The sequence below is a fragment of the Agelaius tricolor genome, unplaced genomic scaffold (assembly GCF_023055355.1).
Source record: "Agelaius tricolor isolate 1412-34295 unplaced genomic scaffold, bAgeTri1.0.p SCAF_2, whole genome shotgun sequence".
In the NCBI taxonomy this organism is placed as follows: domain Eukaryota; kingdom Metazoa; phylum Chordata; class Aves; order Passeriformes; family Icteridae; genus Agelaius; species Agelaius tricolor.
This window is the reverse complement of record NW_027269262.1, coordinates 69,863,751-69,884,937: the sequence shown is the minus strand read 5'-3', so window position 1 is coordinate 69,884,937 and position 21,187 is coordinate 69,863,751. Positions and strand designations below refer to the sequence as shown.

Genomic DNA, 21,187 nt, shown 5'->3' with positions numbered 1-21,187 from the left:
AGAGGCTCTTTAAGGAGATACCTATGCAATTTTTATGAGTGTAAAGTCAGTGTTAAGAGTGAAAAGTCAGAGTTTAGGAGAAAATGAAAATTATGGATCAAACCAATAAAATTGCAGCATCAGGAAGGAGGTTGTGCCTCTGTCTTCTGAGAATTGAATGCTGAATTCTTTTTGAACCAGTTAAGAAACTACTGTCTTGTTAGCCACGCTCCTCATATCTTTATGTGCTCCTGAACAGACTGTAAGGAATGACTTGAGTAATTACATTGTTGATATGACTGGATTGTTGCTAGCACTGAGCTATTGTTAGGGTTAATGATAGATGAAAAAAGAGGGGTGTTGGGGGTAATTTCTGAAGTGTGTACTTCTGGACTGTGCCCACTTTTTTTTTTAACCTGACATGTAGACAGTATACATCACTAAGCTTTTTTATAACTAGAAAATGAGATACTAGGACAGAACCCAGTGTGTCTGATAACACGTATGTTCAGATGTTTTCACCTGTGCTGGACTGATCTAAATTCAAATTTTCACACTAGGGGCTTAATGGAATAATTTTTTTTCCCTCTCACATGTATGTTTAGTGAAGGGAGTTGAAAATACCTGTAAAATGATCCTTGTAGGGGGATAGAATATAAGAAAATAAAGGTAGTATAGAAAGTAATCTTATCCCTAAGGAGTTGCAGCTGGGCTAATTATTAAAGATTAGGAGCAGGCCTGACTTTAACAGGCCACAGCTGTAGCCAATAAGAAGAAGAGTGTTATAAAAGAGTGGATTGGTTGGTTGAGGGGGTACTGGAGTTGCTTGGCTATTGTGAGAAGAAGGAAGAGTCAGAGGAGCTGCATATGAGAAAAGTCAAGGAGGTATGAAACGCTAGCAATATGGAACCCTTGCAATATAATAACAACAAATGGTGACCCCGTGGATTTGGGATAAAGGACTCAGATACTAAACTACATGACCCTGCAGTGATTTGGGAAAAGAACTTAAGTATTGACTAATGTGATCCCATGGTGATTCAGGAAAGAAGACTTAAACATTAAGCAACATGATCCCATGGTGATCTGGGTAGAGAACTGAAAGAGGAAGAGCAATAAAACTGAAAGTGGAAGGAGAGCATTTACTAGAGCAACTGTGAGAACTGGAAAAAGAGTAGCTCTATTATTTAGTACAATGTGTTTATTGATTGGTGAAATGTATCAATTGCAGCTATTAATGTTTGTTAAGCATGACTATGAAAGATTTTGAAGTACTTTGTAAACTGAGAAAAGCTGCAAAATTGAACCAACACTCAGAAATATATATATTTGTACTGTAATATGTTATCTGAGCATTTGTATAATTACTAGTTCTGAATGAAATATATGAATGTGTCATAATGTTAATTTATTTGAACATGTTCTTCTAGAAATGCTGCAACTCTGTAATTAAAAGGAAAAGGGGGAATTGTAGGGGGATAGAATATAAGAAAATAAAGGTAGTATAGAAAGTAATCTTACCCCTAAGGACTTTCAGCTGGGCTAATTATTAAGGTTTAGGAGCAGGCCTGAATTTAACAGGCCACAGCTGTAGCCAATAAGAAGAGTGCCATAATAGAGTGGATTGGTTGGCTGAGGGGGAACTGGAGTTGGTTGGCTACTGTGAGAAGAAGGAAGAGTCAGTGCCTAGAGGAGCTGCCTGTGAGAAACATCAAGGAGGTATGAAACTCTAGCAATATGGAACCCTTGCAATATAATGACAATAGAACTCTTACAGTATAATGACGACAGATCCTCATTCTGGGATACATTAATTTCTAAGATACTGGGTGAGTTAATGGGAAAGAAGGGAAGACAGTCTCCAGGCAGAATCAACTGGTGTCTGTGGAAAACCCAGACTCTGTGCTGTCTCCCTCTTATCTTCCAGAAGCAGAGAGCGCCAACAAGAAGTGTCTGTCCTTGCCTGCCTACCATGGACTTCAGGAGTGCAAGAACGAAAGTGTGTTCAGTAGATACAGAGCTGAGAGGAAAGAACCCGAACTTTTTGGTGGGAAATGTACACACTGATGATGTTGTTTCAGCTGCATGGTCAACCTGAAAATGGGGAAGGGGTATGTGCTAAAACTGGAAAACCCATGGGGAAAGCAGTGTAAATTCACTTTACAAGCCTCCCTTTTTCATATTGCTCCTTGAAGTTATAGGTTTTCTGGTCTTTACATCATTTTAATGCACTTGGTAATGACTATACATACGGATTTCAATTATCAAATTAAAAAAATCCATGCCAGAGGAAAAGTTATTTAAAAGCTTCTTAAAGCAATACTGGCCTTACCTAAACATTGTAACTTCTAGTTTCTTCACTTACTCCTTCTCTAATATTTTCTATTTTGATTTATGTGGGATTTTTACACTGCTTTCAGCTGCTTTTCAGTATATGCAAAGCTCAAACATTCTCTCACACCGAAGACTATTTGTTGCACCAACATCTCCATTCAGGTGCGCTCAATGACAACGACATCCTATGGCTGACATTTGCAGTGCTTTCAGAACCACAATACTGTGCTTAGATTGAAACTAACTTAATTTCATGAAGGAAAAAACATGTGGTAGATGTGATTGTAAGTGGAAGCAGAAGTTGGAAACTAATTGTTTAACAAGTCTCCACAATCTCATTTTAAAGGAACCAACAGATGTTAAAACAGTCCTATACCTAATATTGATTTGTTTTCCAGATGGTTCTTACTTAACTGTGTCTTATGATACATCAGTGAGTCACCAATATATTATTTATGAAAGCAGGATGCATTTAAGTTATCTTTAGAATGCAAGAGTACCTTACTAGAAATATAATATTTAGCAGTTCATGCAAGGAATACAGAGTAGAGCAATTACTGCTTATGAACCTCATTTTTACAAGGTAGAAAAGAGGCTAGTCATTTATGTGCTTGTATGGAGAGTGCAAAGCACTGCTAGAGCAAATATTGTGCTTTATCTACACTGGTGTTTGTGGCTAAAGAAAGTACACACATTAATCTTTATTTTTTGGTTTAGAAATGATTAATAATGAGGCAAGGTCTGAGTCATAGAACAACCAAAGAGCTATGGTACGTGGAATTATAATGCAACATTAATGTACATTACAGGGAAACTATGCAATTTTGGGCATTTCTGTTACAGGATGCTTAACAGTGACCTGCAGTGACTTTCAATGTCTCATGACCTGATAGATGGAGCCACTACACAAACTGTTCTGGAAAAATTATTCTTGTGTTCTTCCCATGTCTGGCAGGATGTTTCATGTTCTAAAACATATTTTAATGCAACATGAAATACATTAACCACGGAAAGGCAGGTAACAGGTGTGTAATTCTGCCAGTGTACGTCAAGATTTACAGGGAGTTGAAAGTATTCAAAAATAGTCTCCCAGTAGAACAACCTTGTAGTAAGGCACAAGATGAAGGGTTAAATGAGGGGAAATTGGTCCAAAGTGCCTTCCTATACACAGGACTGAGGATGAGTAGGAAGAAGGAAAAGTTGGTTGATTCTTTTTCATTGCTAGTGATGAAATAAAACCTGAGAAAAGAGCAGTCTTGAAAGAAACATTTCTATAACTTAAAATCTCTAGAGGTTCTCAGCAATACGATTTTATCTTCCTGTATTTGAACCCTACAGAGCTGGCAGGGATTATTCTATGTTGGGGGGTAATATTTCTACCTTTAAGCTGCATCTGTTTACTTGGAGGAATGTGAGTCTGAATGAATGAGAGCTGGTCTGGTGTGCATTGTATAGGAATGGTGCAATTGTATCTTTCTTTCTAAGTGGTTACCTCTGACACAACTAAAGAAAAAATGAATCTTCAGTGTTACCAGAACATTTTCGTCCCTATATACTGCTATTAAGATTAAAACAAGAATATAATGCTTGCTTGAAATTTGTGTAAAGGAGGGTTAAATATATTTTCTCTTGTGTCAAGTAGTTTCTGTTACTGAAGACTTAGAGCTCCATGCATATATAAAACAGAAAGTTACTGGAAATTATTGGTGTTTAGTAAATTCCAGTATGAATTATTCACTAATATAGTACCTATGTACTATAGGTAACATATAAAGTATATATATAAAGTAACTTTACATACTGCTTCCACTGATCAAGACAGTAGGAAGTCAGTCTTACAAGAGTAAAATTTGTTATTCATTTAAGGGACCACTGGAGCTATGATTCTATGATAATATATGAAACTATAATCCTTTAAAGTGGTGCCTTCAATAATTAAAAGTCATACTGTACAACTATCTGTTCACAGTATGTTGCTAGCAACTGGGTACCATGTTGTTTTCAGTTTGTACCATTTGCCAAACTTTAATTTTGGTCTGGCACAATATAGTAAGATTTAAATGGAGGTTGCTTTCTTTTCGAATTATTTAAGATAATTTATATGCTCTTGAGAACAAGCCAAGAACAAAAGTATACATTTTTGCACCTGAAGAAATCTGTCTCTAGAATTTAAAAATGAATCTGAAATTTGTCCCAGAAACCTTTGCATTAGGAACAGAATTTTGAAAAGCAGCCCACACCTGTCCTAGTTACAAACTATTCAAAATGTATATCTCATATATTCTGACTGCCAGAGCTACCCATTATTGAAATATGATCCCAATATTACCGGATGGAACGTGCCTGGCCTTGTCCGGCCCTTGCTGCTGGGCCAAAGGTGGCAGCTGTGGTGTTTCACCTCAGAGACACCCCTGGCTGGCTGGATGCTGCAGCTGGCACTTGGAACAAGTCCTGGCAAGTAGGAACTCAAGTTTACCTCTGGTGGAAAGGCTTTAGGCGATGGTGAAGGAGAAAAGGAGACGGATTCTGCTGTAGGGTTTAATCCAGAGTTTTATTCCAGGGTCACAGATCTGAATCTTGTAACAGCTACAATAGAATCCTGACTGCATGGTCCCATGTCTTTTTAAGCCAAGGGGAAGGGGCAGGTGTGCCCAACCAGGTGGGAGGGGGGCAGTCTCAGAGGACAATGACACCTAGGTAGCCCAATGACCCCAGGGCTGAGCAGCATCTTTGGTACTTGACCAACCAGATGACGCCCTTGCTGGAATGTTAAGATTGATGGACAGCACTTAGCAAGGGGAAGGGAGAGGTTGGTACACCTGAGGGACTGGGAAAGGTGAAACAGGATACTGCTTCACACCACAACATCCCATAAATTGTCCAAGTATTTAATATCTCCAGGTGAACCAATTAATATTAAATTTCTCAGATTCAGAACTCTTGGTGCTACTGCCTGTTCTGACTCCAGGGAGACAACTGGGAGCAAGAGGCTTTTTCCCAAGGGCACTCCTCATCTTTTCCAAGATCTAGAATGCCATTGAAGGATACTGCCTTAGAGAACCATAGATGGAATATGACTAGGAACTGCAGAATAGGATAAAGGAACAACTGTAAACTGGAGAAACAGCTGTGGCTTCTGCATTTGAGAACTTCTAGAAAAAAGCCTTCTGAGGAGGAAGAGGAAACAATTCAAAAATGGATGTCTCCCACTTCTTTCATATGAATGGATGAGGAACTTAGTGCTCAAAATTTTTATGTTCTCCTTGAAGAAAAGATATATATATATATATACAAACACACATTCTGTGAAATATTATGTATTTGTAACTTGCTTGCATCCAGGTCTCTAGCCATTCTTGGAAAGAGAAAGAAAAATGTTTGGCTGACATTTAATTGGCATGCACAAAGAGTTAAAATATAAGTTGTCACTAAGTAGAAGATTGTTGTAGTTCCTTCAGGGTTGAATCTGGGAATGTGCTGGGCTTTGTGCAACTGTCTGTACTGAAAAGGGAGAGAGCAAGGCTTGCAGCATTTGCTGTGAGATTTTACTAAATAATGCAGTGGACTAGATTCACGTTTCAAATCCATGATTACCTTCATGTGTGACATGAAAAAAACATGATATTGTATGAAAGGTGTAAAACACTGAGACCTCAGCTTTAAAACAGGCACTGGATAAAGATACAACTGTAACTACTGCAAAGATGCTTTAAGTGTCTCAGTACTGGCATTTTGTTAGCATTAATAGAATTTTAGTTTACGGTGGATATCATCTTCAAACCAATGTACCTTGTTGCCAATATATAGCTTATCACTATGCAAGTCTTGCATTTATGCTACAAAGTTTAGTAAGGTTTTGAAAAGGCAGGAAGCTTCCTGATGATCATGTAAATAAGATCTTCTGACTCTGAGCTGTTAGTTTTGCAACATCCATTCTCATATTTTAGGTGTGCTTGATGAAGCTGAATTATACTGCATAAACTGCTGATCTTTCATCTTTGGTTCACTGATTCAAGCCTGAAATGAGTTGCTGAGTAAAGTGAAGGTTTTTTCAGGTCAGGCCATATTGCATAACAATGGAAAGTTGCTCATGCCAGAATCTCTGCATGTAAACTGTCGAGACAGAGTAAACACAGAGGGTCCCCACAGGTTTTGTTTTTTCTCTATTTGTCAGGACTGAAGCCTTGTTCTCCCCGCTTTCAGTGCTGTTTTCAATGGCAGCGGTATTACAGCTATCACAGCTACATTGATTCCTTCATCCTGCTGTCATCAGCGTATAGCAATACTTTCCTTCATAGCAGTATTTGAGTTCTTAGAGAAGTGACTTCTTTTTATCAGTAGTGTTAAGGCTTAGGGGTATCTTGAGAGTGTATCAGATGAGCTTTTGTTGAAAGCCAATATAATGACAAAATTATACACAGGAATTACTCCGTGCAAATTTGCAACTGAACGGTGTAAATGTCTTACATGGGCCTGCTCTCCTTCCAGGTTACTCTCAGGATGCTCTCTATAACTCTTCAGCAGTTTCTGCTCTTTGAATATTGTTGCTATCCTGTAAAGCAAACCCAGATGAATTAGGAGACAGTACCCTTATTTTGTACACCACTGCTGGGATAAATTAATCATGCTGCCTGAGAAATCAACTACTCCTCTCTTTCCTGAAGCATTGATTTAGAGCCAGGCTTTAGCCAGGCTATTGGTTAAAATGTAGCTATTTTGAAGGAGAAAGATGTGAGATCAAAGCAAATGCATGCTCTGCACTGAGCTTACAGACTGTGGGTGCAAGGAAAACTTGACTGTGAAGAGTCATGCTCGGTGTCTTCCTCCAGGAGCCTCAGCCTGCTATGCCACCTTACTCATCCTCATGCCCAGATGTGCAGAAACCACATGCAAACCTGGATTTTGGTTATCTTCACCAGGACAGTGTCTTGAGACAGGGAAATTCACTCCTCAGACTAGACTTGGATACCTTTGTTCTAGTTACCTACAGTATCTTGGGCTTTTCAAGGCGGTTGGTAGTGTTGATGTTCCCTGGGCCAATGGAAGTGTCAAGTTGATCAGCAAAGTCTGTACACCTGAAACTTGCTCCACTGTGCCTTTATGGTGTATTGCTAATGCACCTAATGCTCCTAGATCACAGTGGATTTGTGGCACTGGGTGACTGTACAGTGTTTGCCACCTCAGATAGACAACAGTAGGCCCTACATTATCTACCTCTTCAGAGACACATAGTAGCATTAAAGAATCATAGAATTGCCTGCATTGGGAAAGACTTCTAAGATTGAATCCCACTGTTAACCAAACGCTTCCAAGTCAACCTCTAAACCATGTCTCTAAACACCACATCTGCGCATCTTTTAAATACCATTGTAATGGCAACTCAACCACTTCCCTGGGTAACCTGTTACAATTCCTGACAATCTCTTCCATGAAGTTGTTTTTCCATTTCAAACTTCATGTGACTTGACTTGAGGCCATAACCTCTTGTCCTATTGCTTGTTACTTGGGAGAAGAGACCCAAAGCTCACCTTGCTATATAGCCTGGCAGATTGAGACTATGCTAAGGTGTTCCTATATAGCCAGGCAGATTGAGACTGTGCTAAGGTGTTCCCTGAGCCTCCTTTTCTCCAGGGTAAAACACTCCAGCTCCATTAGGTGCTCCTTGTTAAGACTTGTGTCTGAGCTGATGGCGCTTGTCTTCTCTAGGACTTTATCATCCTTATACAGATGACCGCAGGCCACACAGAAGTTCAGGGTTAATAAGTATGTGAAGCATGTGGACTGTAGACTTCACCCAAGGGAAGATTTGGTTTCTACTTCACTACAGTCCTGTGGGAACAGATCAAGTAGCAGTTCTTCTGAAGCTCAAAGACCCCACAGTGCACAACTGTTGAACAAGTTAGCAAGAAAAGCTGTTCTGAGCAGATAGGGATGCAACAAAGGGAAGCAGCTGTAGGCTCTCTGAGAAAACACACACAGGCTTGCTTGTGCTGCACTATTTAAGCTGTATTTCGTTGCTTGTGAGAACATCCAACTTGTTCACACTTACCAACACTGTTCAAGGACAGGTGTGTGAGACCCATTGTAACACCCCAAAACATTTAAATGCAAGGGTGTTTACTGAGGTTTCTTTACTCTGGGTTAAGCACACAGGAAAAGCACCCACCAGATATTCTCAAGAGGTCAAAATTATACAGAAGTGTACTGGCAAAATATAGAATATAGAATTTTGTTTTTCTTCATTTATTTTTAAACAAAAATGTTGAATAGATTAGGGATAAATAATATAGATTTCAAATCAATCTTTGTAGGAAACCTCTATTACACATTACCATTTTCTCTTTGCAACCCCATTTTAAAAGCTTTGAATCCATTTAATGTTTTCAGGCTAAGTTAATAACTGAGATTCTTGTTTCCTAATAAAAATGTGAAATACTTTTAGGGCAAATACATGACAGAGTTATTCAAAAAGAAAACATTACTTATATTATTTATCAACTAAATCCATAATCTAGGAAAAATATCAAGTTTAAAAACTTTTATTTTTCATAAAATAAAGTTGATATTACAAAGAGGCAAGTAAAATTATTTATTAATGATGATGTCAAACATTCTATCATTTGGCTAGGATTGAGATTTGATGGGTCGTTTGCCCTTTTAAAATATTGGCATAAGATTTTTGCAGTTCTTTGTAATTTCCCCTGTGTTTTAGGCTTTATTAAAAGTCAACATACAGGGCTGAGAAAGATTATTTGATGATTCCTTTTTGGTGGTTTTAAATGCATGTGTTTCAGGTCTCTTGGTATAAAAAGAAGGCAAGAGAAAAAAAGGATTTACTGGTTGCTGCTTTCACATTCTTCAGGAGACTGTTGGAATGGAACCTTTCAATTCCATCTTAAATCAGCTCAGTCTTCTCTCCTACTTACAGTGTTGGGGTATGCTGGCTACAATCAGCTCTAGCTCTTCTCTGTTATTATAAACCCTTTCCCCACCATCCAACCAGATATTCTACCAGTTAAAGGGGTTCAGTAATTGTTCAGTAACTTGTCCAGATAACACTAGTGTCACTTCATTCTTTGTATTCAAATAGTAAAAAAAAAACCAATCTGTATACCTGTATTAAATATTATGTATTATACAGTGTACCTGTATTTCTTTATTCTGGAAAAGGAATAAGGCTCAAACAGGAGGGGATCTGTAAGTGACTTTTTAAGAGAAAGCACAACACTCTTCACATAGCCATGAGAGAGGACAGGTTCTATGTAGAAAAAAACCCACAGGTGATCCTCCTCAAATAAATTTCACACCTGAATCTTATTTCCTTTTTTAGGCAACGTGAGACCAAGTTTTAAGACTTTTCTATATCATTCTACATTATCTGAGTAACCTCCCACTAAAATGGCACATCCATCCACAGCACAGAAATCTGACAGCTTATTGAAATGAATTGCTATTAACTCTTCCTGCATGTGCATCAGTGACACCAAACAGCATGACCTGAGACTACTATTATATGCTTTAATTTGGAAGTATCATGCTGAGCTCCATCTTCCACTACATTTCTACCCAGGCTTCTGATAAAACAATCTAATCAGCTAAAACAAGATTACATGGTAACAGTAGATGCATAGCATGAACATTTTATCCCTTAATAATTTCTTTATTAAACTAATTTTGTTTCTCTCATTAATCTCATTGAAAATTGTTCTGCAATAAAGAAAGGATGTAATTGCTTCAGTCTCTTCAGTTGCCATATCTTCATTTGAAAAAGCCTTTCCCTCTGTGTTCCTTCTGGCTACTTAAATAGAAGGCAAGCTGAGAGAAAACAGGTTTTGTATGTCTTATCATAAACCTTTTAAAAAATGCAATAAAGAGAATTTAAGTATTTTTCACACATCCTCAGCCCTGGTTTTTAAGGTTTTAATGTGCAAGCTTAAGGCTCCTCCCATTATGTGTATTTTGATCCTGTCAGTAATTTCTTAGCGAAGATCTTTGCATTATCTGCACCTCCTGGCAATGAGACAAGCCTCAAATTATAGACTTTCAGTTGCCTGACTATTGAATGAAGTCTGAGCCCTGAACTGTGAAGAAGACAGGCCAAAATAGAATTTATTGAGCCCAAAATGTTAATAGGTAATTTGTTTAAAATAACTAAGATAAGAAATACTTAATATCACAGCTGAATGTTCCTCTGTACACCCATCACTCTTTCTGCATAGATGGAACCTCTTTCCCACCTCTCAGAAGAGTGCCCTGAGCAGCAGAGGCAGTCTGGTGCCCTGGAGTAAGACTCCTCTGCAAGACTATTTTGCTTGCAAATGATAATTAAATACTCATCTTGTGTATTTTGGAGAGCAAGTAGAAGTGAGTTTTCCTCCAGCCTGTTGATAAGGAAATTTGTGCAGAAAGGAGAGAAACTCATGTTGTGCACTCTTCTCCAATACTTACTTAATCTGAAATACTTGTGGATTCCTTAGCTGCAAGTATCCCCCTTCCCAGATGAATACCATCATTAGAGCAGTGAATGACATTCCCATCCTCACTGAACAGTCCATTGAGCTGCTGCTTTTTTCATGCAAAATGAAACATCTTCTGCAAAAGAGACAAACACAGCACTTCACCTTAGACTACTCAGGAGTCTGATTGCTGGATATTATCCTACAGGGAAGTGGGAGACAGGGATTTAAGATCTGTCAGGCAGAGGAGGCAATTAGATCATAGATTTTTGGGTGAACACTCAAGAGTTTGAAAACAACTTGAGAGATGACAATACCTCTTTGTCTTGCAGCTGTATTCTTGTGTAAACCTAATCTGTTCAGGTTTTAAATTGTTTCTTCACCCAAATAAAAGAAACATGCTATGTCTGTGAACCCTGGGAGAATTTGTGTAGAGAAACTCATGAGACTGCAGTGGCTGAAAAAACATTTCTGTTCATTTCCAGAACAGATCTGTAGGTTTAAAGGGCCACTACTATCAAAACCTTTGGTAATGAGGGAGTTTGATCATGATCAGGATTTGGCAGTAGCATAGTGAAAATTATTAAGAACAAGATTTTTAGAAACTTTTATCACAAGCCTGCCTTCATTTTGCTGCATTCCAAACTCTAAACTTAGAAACAAAGTAAGAAAATGCTGTTTATTCCTATAGAGTAATTGTGAAGTATTGAAATGCTTCACGGTAATGAAATTCCATAATGAATATCGTAAATAAAAATTTCTAAAGTAACTTCCTGTAGATAGCATGTCCTATTCAGTGCAGTGCATACTGTGTTTGTTTCTCTTATGGTATTTCAGAACCAGCCCTTATTGAGCGCCTTAAGTTTATTATGAAGTTTTCTCAATAAATTTGTATTGACACCCTGTAAATCCTTGACTTAATTTTTCTTTATGGATCTAGTTCTAAAAGCTGTAGAATTCATTATAACTGTCAATACATCTGTTGTAAAGTTCAACCACACATATTACTAACCATCTGAAATGGTTCTATAGATTTGTGACTTTCAAGAGTAATACTAAACATGTAAATCTCATGTTAACTAGTGTGCAGCACAAAAGGCTGTTAAGAATGACATTGAGAACAATATTCTCAGAGGTTTACAAAACCTTATCGTGTGTTAGCTTGTTCTCTACATTTTAAGGCAGATAAATCTCCCTCTTGCCATCTGTTAGTGGGTGAGGGGATCAGGCAATGGGCCATGAATTCTTCGTACTTCAGCTACCAAACCACCTCCCCAGTCTCCTCTTACCAACCACGACTCTTTCTACTTCTGTGCTGCAAATATGCTACAGGTCTGAGTGCAGCACAGGAAGGGGGAAACAAGTTTATGTGGCTATATTCTTTATTTCCACCATTGAGGGTGTGTTGCATCCCACAGTTCTAAAACAATTTGTTAGGTTCACTGTAGGAAATGAAGCTTTTTTTACCTAGTGAAAAGAATTCCAAACTATGTAAGTGCAGAGGTACATCACAGGTAACCCTCAAAACAAATATACCCTTTCTGTGACTATCCTCTTAGATGGCATTTGTCCTCACTCCATCACGTTTGTCTGATTCACATTCCTGCACCAGAATGGTATTTACTGACTGCACTGTATTCAAGCTCATCCAGTGAACAGATCCGCTATACTCGCAAATCAGTCACTGGGAAATGTTGTCTTGAAGTGTATACATCTTTAAAATACACCATGCTCCTGTCAGTAATCTGATAAAATGTCATTGATTATATTCAGGGGAATATGTTATTTGAGACAATATGATCACCTAGTCCTTGTGAAAACTATCATCTTTCTTTCCAGAAACAGGGAAGAGTATGATGTGGAAACATAAGAAATATCTGATTTATTCTCTGGTTCCCTGAAAATCTTAAGTAGTGCTTTTTATCTTCAAATGAGTGATAGAGTTGAGGATTAACTTTGGATATAATCTCTATTTTACCCATTGTCCATGGGCAAGAAATCTATATTGTCACAAGAATTCAGCATTACATACAAAGGAGTTAAAATTATATTTCTGCTGCAGGAGTGAAGGTTGTGGTGCCCTTGTGTTTCCTCACAGTTTGTTTTGTAAATGAAATTTATTCAATTGCAGCCTTGCTCTGTCCATTCCTCTCTGTCTGTGCTTTTTGAAAACTTCCAATGCAGGAAAATAGCACTAGTTTAAGAAAGGTGACTTTTATGACATATCCAAGCAGAATGACTAAGGAGAAAAAAAATGGCTATAGTGTCACTCCATGATTTACCAAATGTCAGAGAATCCAGAAATGAGAGCATAGTTAAAAATCTTGTATATGATAGCAAATGCTTCACTCAGATCTCATTCCTTAATTCACAGTAGACATAAATCCATAGGAAATCAGGCTTTGGATTTTTCTTCAGCACTATTTGCTTGGTTTACTTTGAATTTTTAAGAAAGTCTATCAGAAAAGCCAAAGAACATTACATACTTAGAGAAAGTTGGGAAATAAATGACAAGAAAGTACTAATATCCATTTTAATTTTGTCTAAAAAGTATAATTAATATTAAACCTCTTCTCATTGTGGTCTTCACTGTTATCTATACACAGTATTCAGGGCATGCTGGGATCTGAAGATTTGAGGTTAGGTAATCTCTGTCACAATGAGTTGCTTTAAAGACATTGGACATCCATTCATGTAGTGTTTATTATCTGAATTTGAACAGTCCTGGAGGAAGCACTGGTGAAAAGAACTCTGGAATGACTAATTTATATTAACTGGATATTTTAAGATTTTTTAAAATCTTGCATTTTGCCATCAGGGGGAAAAAATTACAGTTCCAGGGAACATTTATAAGTTGGTTTAAATATGAAAATATTACAGGAAATATCCTGAGCTTTCAACCCTAAAGCATATCTAACAAAACCATTGGCTATAATTCAGTTTTGCAGAAGTGTTCTGAGGAAGCATCTCATCATTCAAACACATCACAAAAAAAGAGTGAATTTGGAAGTAGGCATTCATACAGCTATGCCTCTATACTTACACCACCATACTCTGTATCTCTTGATAGCTCCTGTGAAGACCCCACTAAATGGTAGGAGAGTCCCCCAAAGCTAACTACATTCATCCATCATTCCCATACACCTGGGAAATGTGAACTGCCCAAACACATCTGCCTCTTTGGCAGGTGTGAACAACAGACATGGTAACTGCCACATCCAAATGACAACCTTCGAATTTGCACTTCAAAGGAAAAATCAGGAAAGCTTTACCTGGACTCTTTCCATTATCTAACATTAAAGGTCCTTCTAGGCTTAAAGCCTTTTGCTTCACCTATGTTTGATTCCCAAGCCATGGGTAACAAACCAGCCCTGCCTCAAAATACTTTGTTTCTGTGGGATTTTTAACTCAGAGCAGCTTTTGACTGCAGCATGTTTGCATCAGGTGGCTTGGGACCTACAGGGGTAAAGGGCAGATCTGTATGAGTCCTGGGCAGGGAATTGTTTCTTGAATTAATAGATTTATTGTGTTAGATTTATGAAAGAGAAAAAAAACCAAAATCATGTATATATTGTGTTAGCATATATGGTGTAATTTTGCTTTGGGAAGAAAATACTGAGATTATTCCTTATTTTAACTAGCTCATTCTAGAAGAAAGTTCACCATTTTAGAAAAGAGTTCACCATACTGCACAGAATTACATTTTCATTTACTGTGAGGATTACAGCTCCTTCCTGATATCTCTCCCTGGAGCTTTTCACTGGTTTGCTTAAGTGGTTCCCCTCATTTGTGAACGTCATCCTCGGGCTGCAAACTCTTCCAGTGGGGAACTCTCTGTGGGAATTATGAGCATCTAACACAGGGCTATGAACTCTGGAGGACACCTTAAGACTGGTAGTGTACAATATGGGTGTTACACACACATACACACATTGAAATAGGCCTCAGCAGCTTAGTTGAAAACATAGAGGAAGCCCATGTTACAAAAGGAGTTTGAATTCAAATCACCAGAATGCTCCAAAATTCTGGGGTTGTTATTGTTGTTTTTTGGTTTGGTTTGGTTTGGTTTGGTTTGGTTTGGCTTTTTTTTTACTGTCAGTCAGTATATTCTAATCTGATCAAGGCATTTTATCACTGATGTCTCATGTCCCTCAACCTGACTAGTTTTAGTTTAAAATCACTTCCAAAGTATTTGGCCACCCAGTGATATCGTCAGAGTCCAGCTCTCACAAGAATTAATTAAATGGCAAACAGGAATAGGCCATGACAACATTTTCAGTTGGGTTACTTTCTGTTGAAGGCTGATGAGGATTTCACTTCAGTAAAGAGAACTGAACTCAATCATAATAGAATTTAAGTTTGAATTTGAGAATAGTTGGGATATAATAAAATAAACTACTTGCAGGAAGAAAAAAAAAAAAAAGAATATTCAACAGCTTCTCTGTGTGTGCTATTTTCAATCCCTTTTCAGAATTCACAGGTTTTTTAGAGTTGTATACATCCTTTCATTTTCTTCACAAAGGAGCAAAAAAGCAAACCAACAAATTATACCCAGAGGCAGAAAAATATAAACCCTAATGAGAGTTAGAGCCTTAAGATGAAAACGAGCAGAGATTCCAGCATGCTTTATAATTTATAGCAATGAAATTTCTGATTTACAATATTAGTATCATATATAAAATTTTAATCAAAAATTGATTGGGTTCACAATCTCTTCCCCATGTTGACCAATCTCCCAGGAACTTAAGTAATGCAATTTTTGACCAGGGCTGCCTAGAGGACAGAAACACAGGAAATGAAAGACCTCTCCAGTCATTGGTTTCCAACCTTGGCTTTATAAGCAGAAAGGTTGCACAATCATGTCCATGAAATTTCCTGAGACTTATTGCTTTGTCATACAAGGATCCTCTTCTCTTTTTATTGTGTATGTGCATATAGCTGATATTTAGTGATTTATTCCTCTACCAACATTTGCCCTCAGAGAAAGAAGTTGTTCTTCCTCTTGTTAATGACAATTCCTCTTGTATATTTAGGGAAAACAAAATCTCTCAGCCTCTGCTTTGCAAAGCTAAACAAGCTAAACTGCTCTTCCTTTTTTCACTCAGTGAACATTCCATCTTCCTGGTAAAACTTTGCAATACCTATTCCACTTTACATCACTAATTATTATCAAAGAGTGAGTTGGTTATATTTATGAATTTAGGTGAGGACATGCAAAAATCAGAAATAGAGAAGATCTGTTAGACCTATATTTGCATTACTTTTCAGGTTTTTGCCCCCTGGGATGTTTCCTGCCAATATGTCTTTTCTGAAATATCTCCAAAAATGATTCTTCTTCAATTAAAAGCTCAATCAAAATATAGAAATCAGAAATAAACCTATAATCAGGAGGCAATCCCCCATGATCATCAATTTACAGATAAAAATTATGTTTTGCTTTTGGAACTCACAGGAGCAAGGATTGAAGACAAACCTGAATAGAACTGATGTTTTTCTAAAAATTTCTATAATTTTGAATAATTTAAACTTTATTTTGCCTGTAAGAGCAGAAATTATACTTCAGCCTCTCGTACAGAAACTTTCTTTGAGTTAAAAATAAATAATATATGATGTTTTAGGATAAAAAAGAACAATAGTAACACAGGTATTTGTTCTACAAAGCCGCACAAATTTTCTATCAGCCCCCTTTTTGGAATTTACAACAATGCAATTGGTAATTTTATATTACACACAATACATCCAAAAATGTAATTAAAGAGATTTCTGTCCTAAGACATATAAGGAACATGCCTTTTAAAATGCAGGCTTAATGCTACAAGAATCAGGTAGCTAAAGTTCTATGTATTGAAAGAAATTTGAGAGATTTACTTGTTTGACAAAGGATCTAAATGCAAATGAGCACCAAGATCAAACCACTATTAAAATAATTTCGATCTAGTCAATGTAGCAGAAATAGTGGTTAAAAGCACAGCTAAAAATATCTATAGTGACTCAGAATCTTTGAAAATCCACAATCAAAACAGCCAGTAATGTGCACCTGTGACCCTTTTACTTGTTTTTGCAAATGCTTTATCTTCATTTCCAAAACTATTTGCAAAGCAGAACCTGAAAGCAGAAGATACCAGAAGTGTCCAGCCTGTTGAGAAACAGCAGGTTTTTGCTGTAACAGAAGCACCATCAGAGCCCCTGTTTGCATTGGCTTAAATACTGCTTAAAAAAAAGATATGGGTTGTTTGCTGCCATTTACCTCTGAATCATTCAGCAAAGAAAAGATAATGGGGACCAGAAATTCACAGTGGCAACAACAAAAAGTGGTATGTACATTCAGATCTTAAGTATGGGAAAATTTATTGTGAATATTTTATCAAAAAACAAAGGTATAGAATTAAAACCTTTAAAAGTTGGGTTCAATAAAGGAAATACCTCTGTATTTTTCCATCTTTCTGTCCTACAGGGAATTGAAAAATTCTGAACTATTTCACTTGCATAATTTTGAATAATTTTGGTCTTATTTTGAAATTTTAAAAAAATTATCCATACATATTTTAAAGGAAAGGAAAACAGTTTCTGTAATGTCAAGGTCAAATTGTGCAGCAGAGATTTTTTTTCTTTTTTTTATTTCATATAAAAAGAAACACTAGGATTTTTTTCCTAAAAATCCCCATTTCCCCCTTTTTAAATTTAATTTGGTGCGTTCTTATGTAATTTCTATCAAAATATAGACAATTTTAATTTTTATTTACTCTAGGTCAGTATTTTTATGGTAGCTGGAGAATTTGTTGGTCTATTTGTTTTTCTAGTCTAGCTTCAAACAAGGTTGGAGTTGAATAAAGAATTTTCAGCAGCTGGGATATGTTTGCATTGTCTGAGATCAGCCATGTCAGTTCTGCAATCCAGTCATTCCATTTTTTACCTCCAGACAGAAGTACATGGACATCATGATGCTGCCTTCCCCAGACAAGCATGGCTGGGGGCTCCCTGATCCTAAAACACCCATTTGATTTTCAGTAGCATCAACAGCAAAACTTCCATCGCCTTGATATTTTGTCAACAAACTCCCAAGGACACCCATGACAACTAGCAGTTGGAGTTAATGCTTCATTCTAGGTAGTTTTTCTTAAAGCTTACACAAAACATGCAAAAGAAATTTGGCTGGTTACGCCCAAGGTGAAATTACCAAATCTCAAGGCAACTTTTTCACAGTGATTCCATGAGTGAAGTGCTTAAGGGGCACATTCAATCAGCTATCTTCATTAATATCTCAGCAAACTCTACAATCCATGAATGTTTCATGGTCTTTTTTTGTGCCTTCCTTGCCTCATGCTCCATGCTCCTTAACATTGCTTTTGCTGGGTGCCAACCCTGCATGATGCCTGAATACAAACACTGAAATGCCACTTCAAGTACATACCCTGACCAGCTATTTTTGGGCAGCCTATATGTCATTATGTAACAGCACATATGCTATAGATCTAGATCTTGGTTTAGCTAAAATAATTTTCTCCAGTGGCTTGAATTTAAATTTTGCATTTATCCTTAAACAAGCTCAGAAGTAGTTTACCTTTTGGCTTACTGCAACTCTGTGTTTTTCTGCCAGAGGTAGAATATCAGGGATGACATGTAGTATTTAACAAGTGAGATTTCACATTTATTTTTCAATTCATTCTAGTTTGCATTGTTTGTTGAGATTTATTTTAAATGGTGGCACCAGTTTTCTAGGTGGTTAAAAGCCACGCTTTCCAAAGCTTATTGAAAATTCATAATGCTTTATGAAACATTGTCATGTCTCTCTTTTTTAAGCATATAACTATTTCTCCTTAGAACAGTATCTGTAAAATATTGCTATTTTCAGCAAGTTTTTTTTTTTTAATAAAGGTTACTGAAAACCTTAATTTTTCTTTATTTGTTATTGTTGACTGGTTTTTTTATTAATGGGTTTTGCTTAATAAATCCACATGGAAATTGCATGGAAGGAAAATTTTTAATTAGTTCCAAAGCTGTTCCATTTCTGTTAGTTATTAAAGGCCATCCTTTTAAAGATGATCATACCTTGATTGCTGTTAGCTTTTAGAATAGTGGAATATATGGTTTCTGTGAAATTACAGATGATCACAGCATAATTCTGATCTTTGTACTGATTTACAGAAGACAACCAATGGCTCAGTCGTGTTGATGCACGCTGCTGGCTGGGCTCTGCTGACTACCAGAGCCTTCCTTTGTAAACAAGCATATGACTTGTTAGAGATTATTGAGGGAAAGCAAGGGACCATATTAGATTGAATATTGATCTCAAAGCAGTATGCTGCACTTCTCTCTAGTTTTTAATAGCAGCCCTAATAGCACGCTGCTTTTACTGCTGCACTCTGAGGCAGATATTCCAGCAGCTTCCTGGAGCAGAGTACTCCACACATGCACTTCTTCTTCCCACATTAGAAATCTCATATTCTCTGTTTATTTTGGGTATGCCCTAAAATAATTAAATAACAGAAAAGCTATGATTTTCTATTTCACAGGGGCTCATCTTGAGTAATGTTGAAGAAAGCCTGGAACTGATCTACATTTAATTTTATTACTGAAGAGAACTAAGAAAACCTTTCTGAAGCATTTAATAAATTTCCCTAGTAATAAAAGCCTGTGACTGTTTTTACAACACCTTGTTCACTTATTGGTGTCTTTGAAAACAAAGCAAAATAATCTCATGTATACAAAATTGTATAATGTGTGAAAGTAATGCAAGAACTGAAAAAGTTTCCTAAACACTGCTGAGAACAGCACACAAAAATTTTTACAGTAAAATATTCACTTCCAAGTTCCCAACTGCCTGGTAGAACTTTAGGTTAAAGAAGTCAAGGATGGATATTTAAATTCAATGTCCAAGGGAAAAAACCTTCAAAGCCCACAAAGGGCATAAAAAGTAGATAACTTCAGATTGACTGGGAGAAAAATATTGATTACAATAAAGAAAATGCCTGAGACAATGGTCATCAACAAATTTCAAATGCTGGAAATGCTGAACTTACTCTGAGTAAAAATACATTCCATATTCTTCCTATATTAGTATACAAAGTTATTTTCCTTTCACTTTCATAAGGAATTAATATGAAATTTGTTGTTTGAAATCCAGCTATGTTTTGAGTTGTTTCTTCTCACAATTCTATTTCTTACATGCAAAACCTTTCTGCAACAAAAATGTAGACCTGTTCGCTGGGCAACCCTTGCATTGGTGTCAGTGCATTTTCTGTGTAGCAATGGCAGGATGAACCCTTACAGCTGTGCTCTTATCAAACTCCTCTGTCAGGAGGCTGTAGAAAATCTGTGGGTTGTCACTGCTTTTCTCTCATGGACCAAAAACTGCTGCTCTGAGCTGTTAGCAACAAAAATGGAAGGAGGAGGAGAAGGAGAAAGCATATCATAAAGATAATGAATTATAGGAGGATGTGTTTCCAAGGGTTTCAAACCACTCAAGTCCTCTGGCCATTTCTTATGGAGAGTAGGGTAGCAAAACCCCTTGGGTGCTAAACAGGAGGTACAGTCATTGATAGCAACCACCAATTATCAAGAATTATGGGATATGGTTAGACCCTTCTATAGAAGTCTTCTGAATGGCTCCTGCAAGATATCTATTTATTCAGGACTTAGATGGGAGATAGGATTCTGGCCACTGTGAATTCCAGTTCAGGGAAGGCTATTTATAGCAAGCCTCCGAAGGTTTAATGCTTAATGAATATTGATAGTGGAAGTGGGAATTTTTATATAACATCTTGGTTTACCAAACATAAAGAAAGTTTTTGCTGCGTAACCCTTGAATTCTAAAAAGCAGCATCATACCATCAGCTACCTGCAGAGTAAACAGAGATCACTCTCCTGGTTCAAAGCATGGATATGATCCATCCTGAGGATCATAAGTTGTTGCAGTGTGATGCAATATCCTCTTTCAGCTATCTCAGTCCCTCCCAGGTGTTCCAATACCTTCTCCCTTCCCCTCCCGCTGCCTCCTGCTGAGAGCTGTCCGTCAATCTCAGTCGGCCAGCAAGGCCATCGTCTGACTGGTGAACTTCAAAAGATGCTTCTCAGCCCTGGGGTCATTGGGCTACCTAGGTGCCACTTCTCTCCTGAGACTCCCCCCCTCCCACCTGGTTGGTGGCATACCTGCCCCTTCCCTACCCCTCTCCCCGAGCTTAAAAGGACACAGGGACCATGTTGTCGTGATTCTGTTGGAGCCGTTACAAGATTCAGATGTCTGTGACCCTGGAATGAAACTTTGGATTAAACCCTCCGGCAGAATCCATCTCCTTTTCTCCTTCACCATCGCCTAAAGCCTTTCCACCAGAGGTAAAACTGAGTTCCTGCTTGCCTGGACTTGTTCCAAGTGCCAGCTGCAGCATCCAGCCAGCCAGGGGTGTCTCTGAGGTGAAAAC

At 37.5% G+C, this 21,187-nt stretch overlaps 1 protein-coding gene across 5 annotated transcripts in view; it reads left to right on the top strand.

The window, feature by feature from the left end:
* The window catches only part of OXR1 (oxidation resistance 1), a 355,200-nt gene that overhangs the window by 62,521 nt on the left and 271,492 nt on the right, over positions 1-21,187 (top strand). For 4 of the 5 annotated variants that reach the window (XM_071421385.1, XM_071421381.1, XM_071421378.1 and 1 more), the window contains one exon: positions 1,907-2,026. The exons of the other annotated variant lie outside the window; for it this stretch is intronic. In XM_071421385.1, the coding sequence (XP_071277486.1) occupies positions 1,907-2,026 (120 nt within the window). The remainder of the gene's footprint in view (positions 1-1,906; positions 2,027-21,187) is intronic. 5 annotated transcript variants of the gene reach the window in all.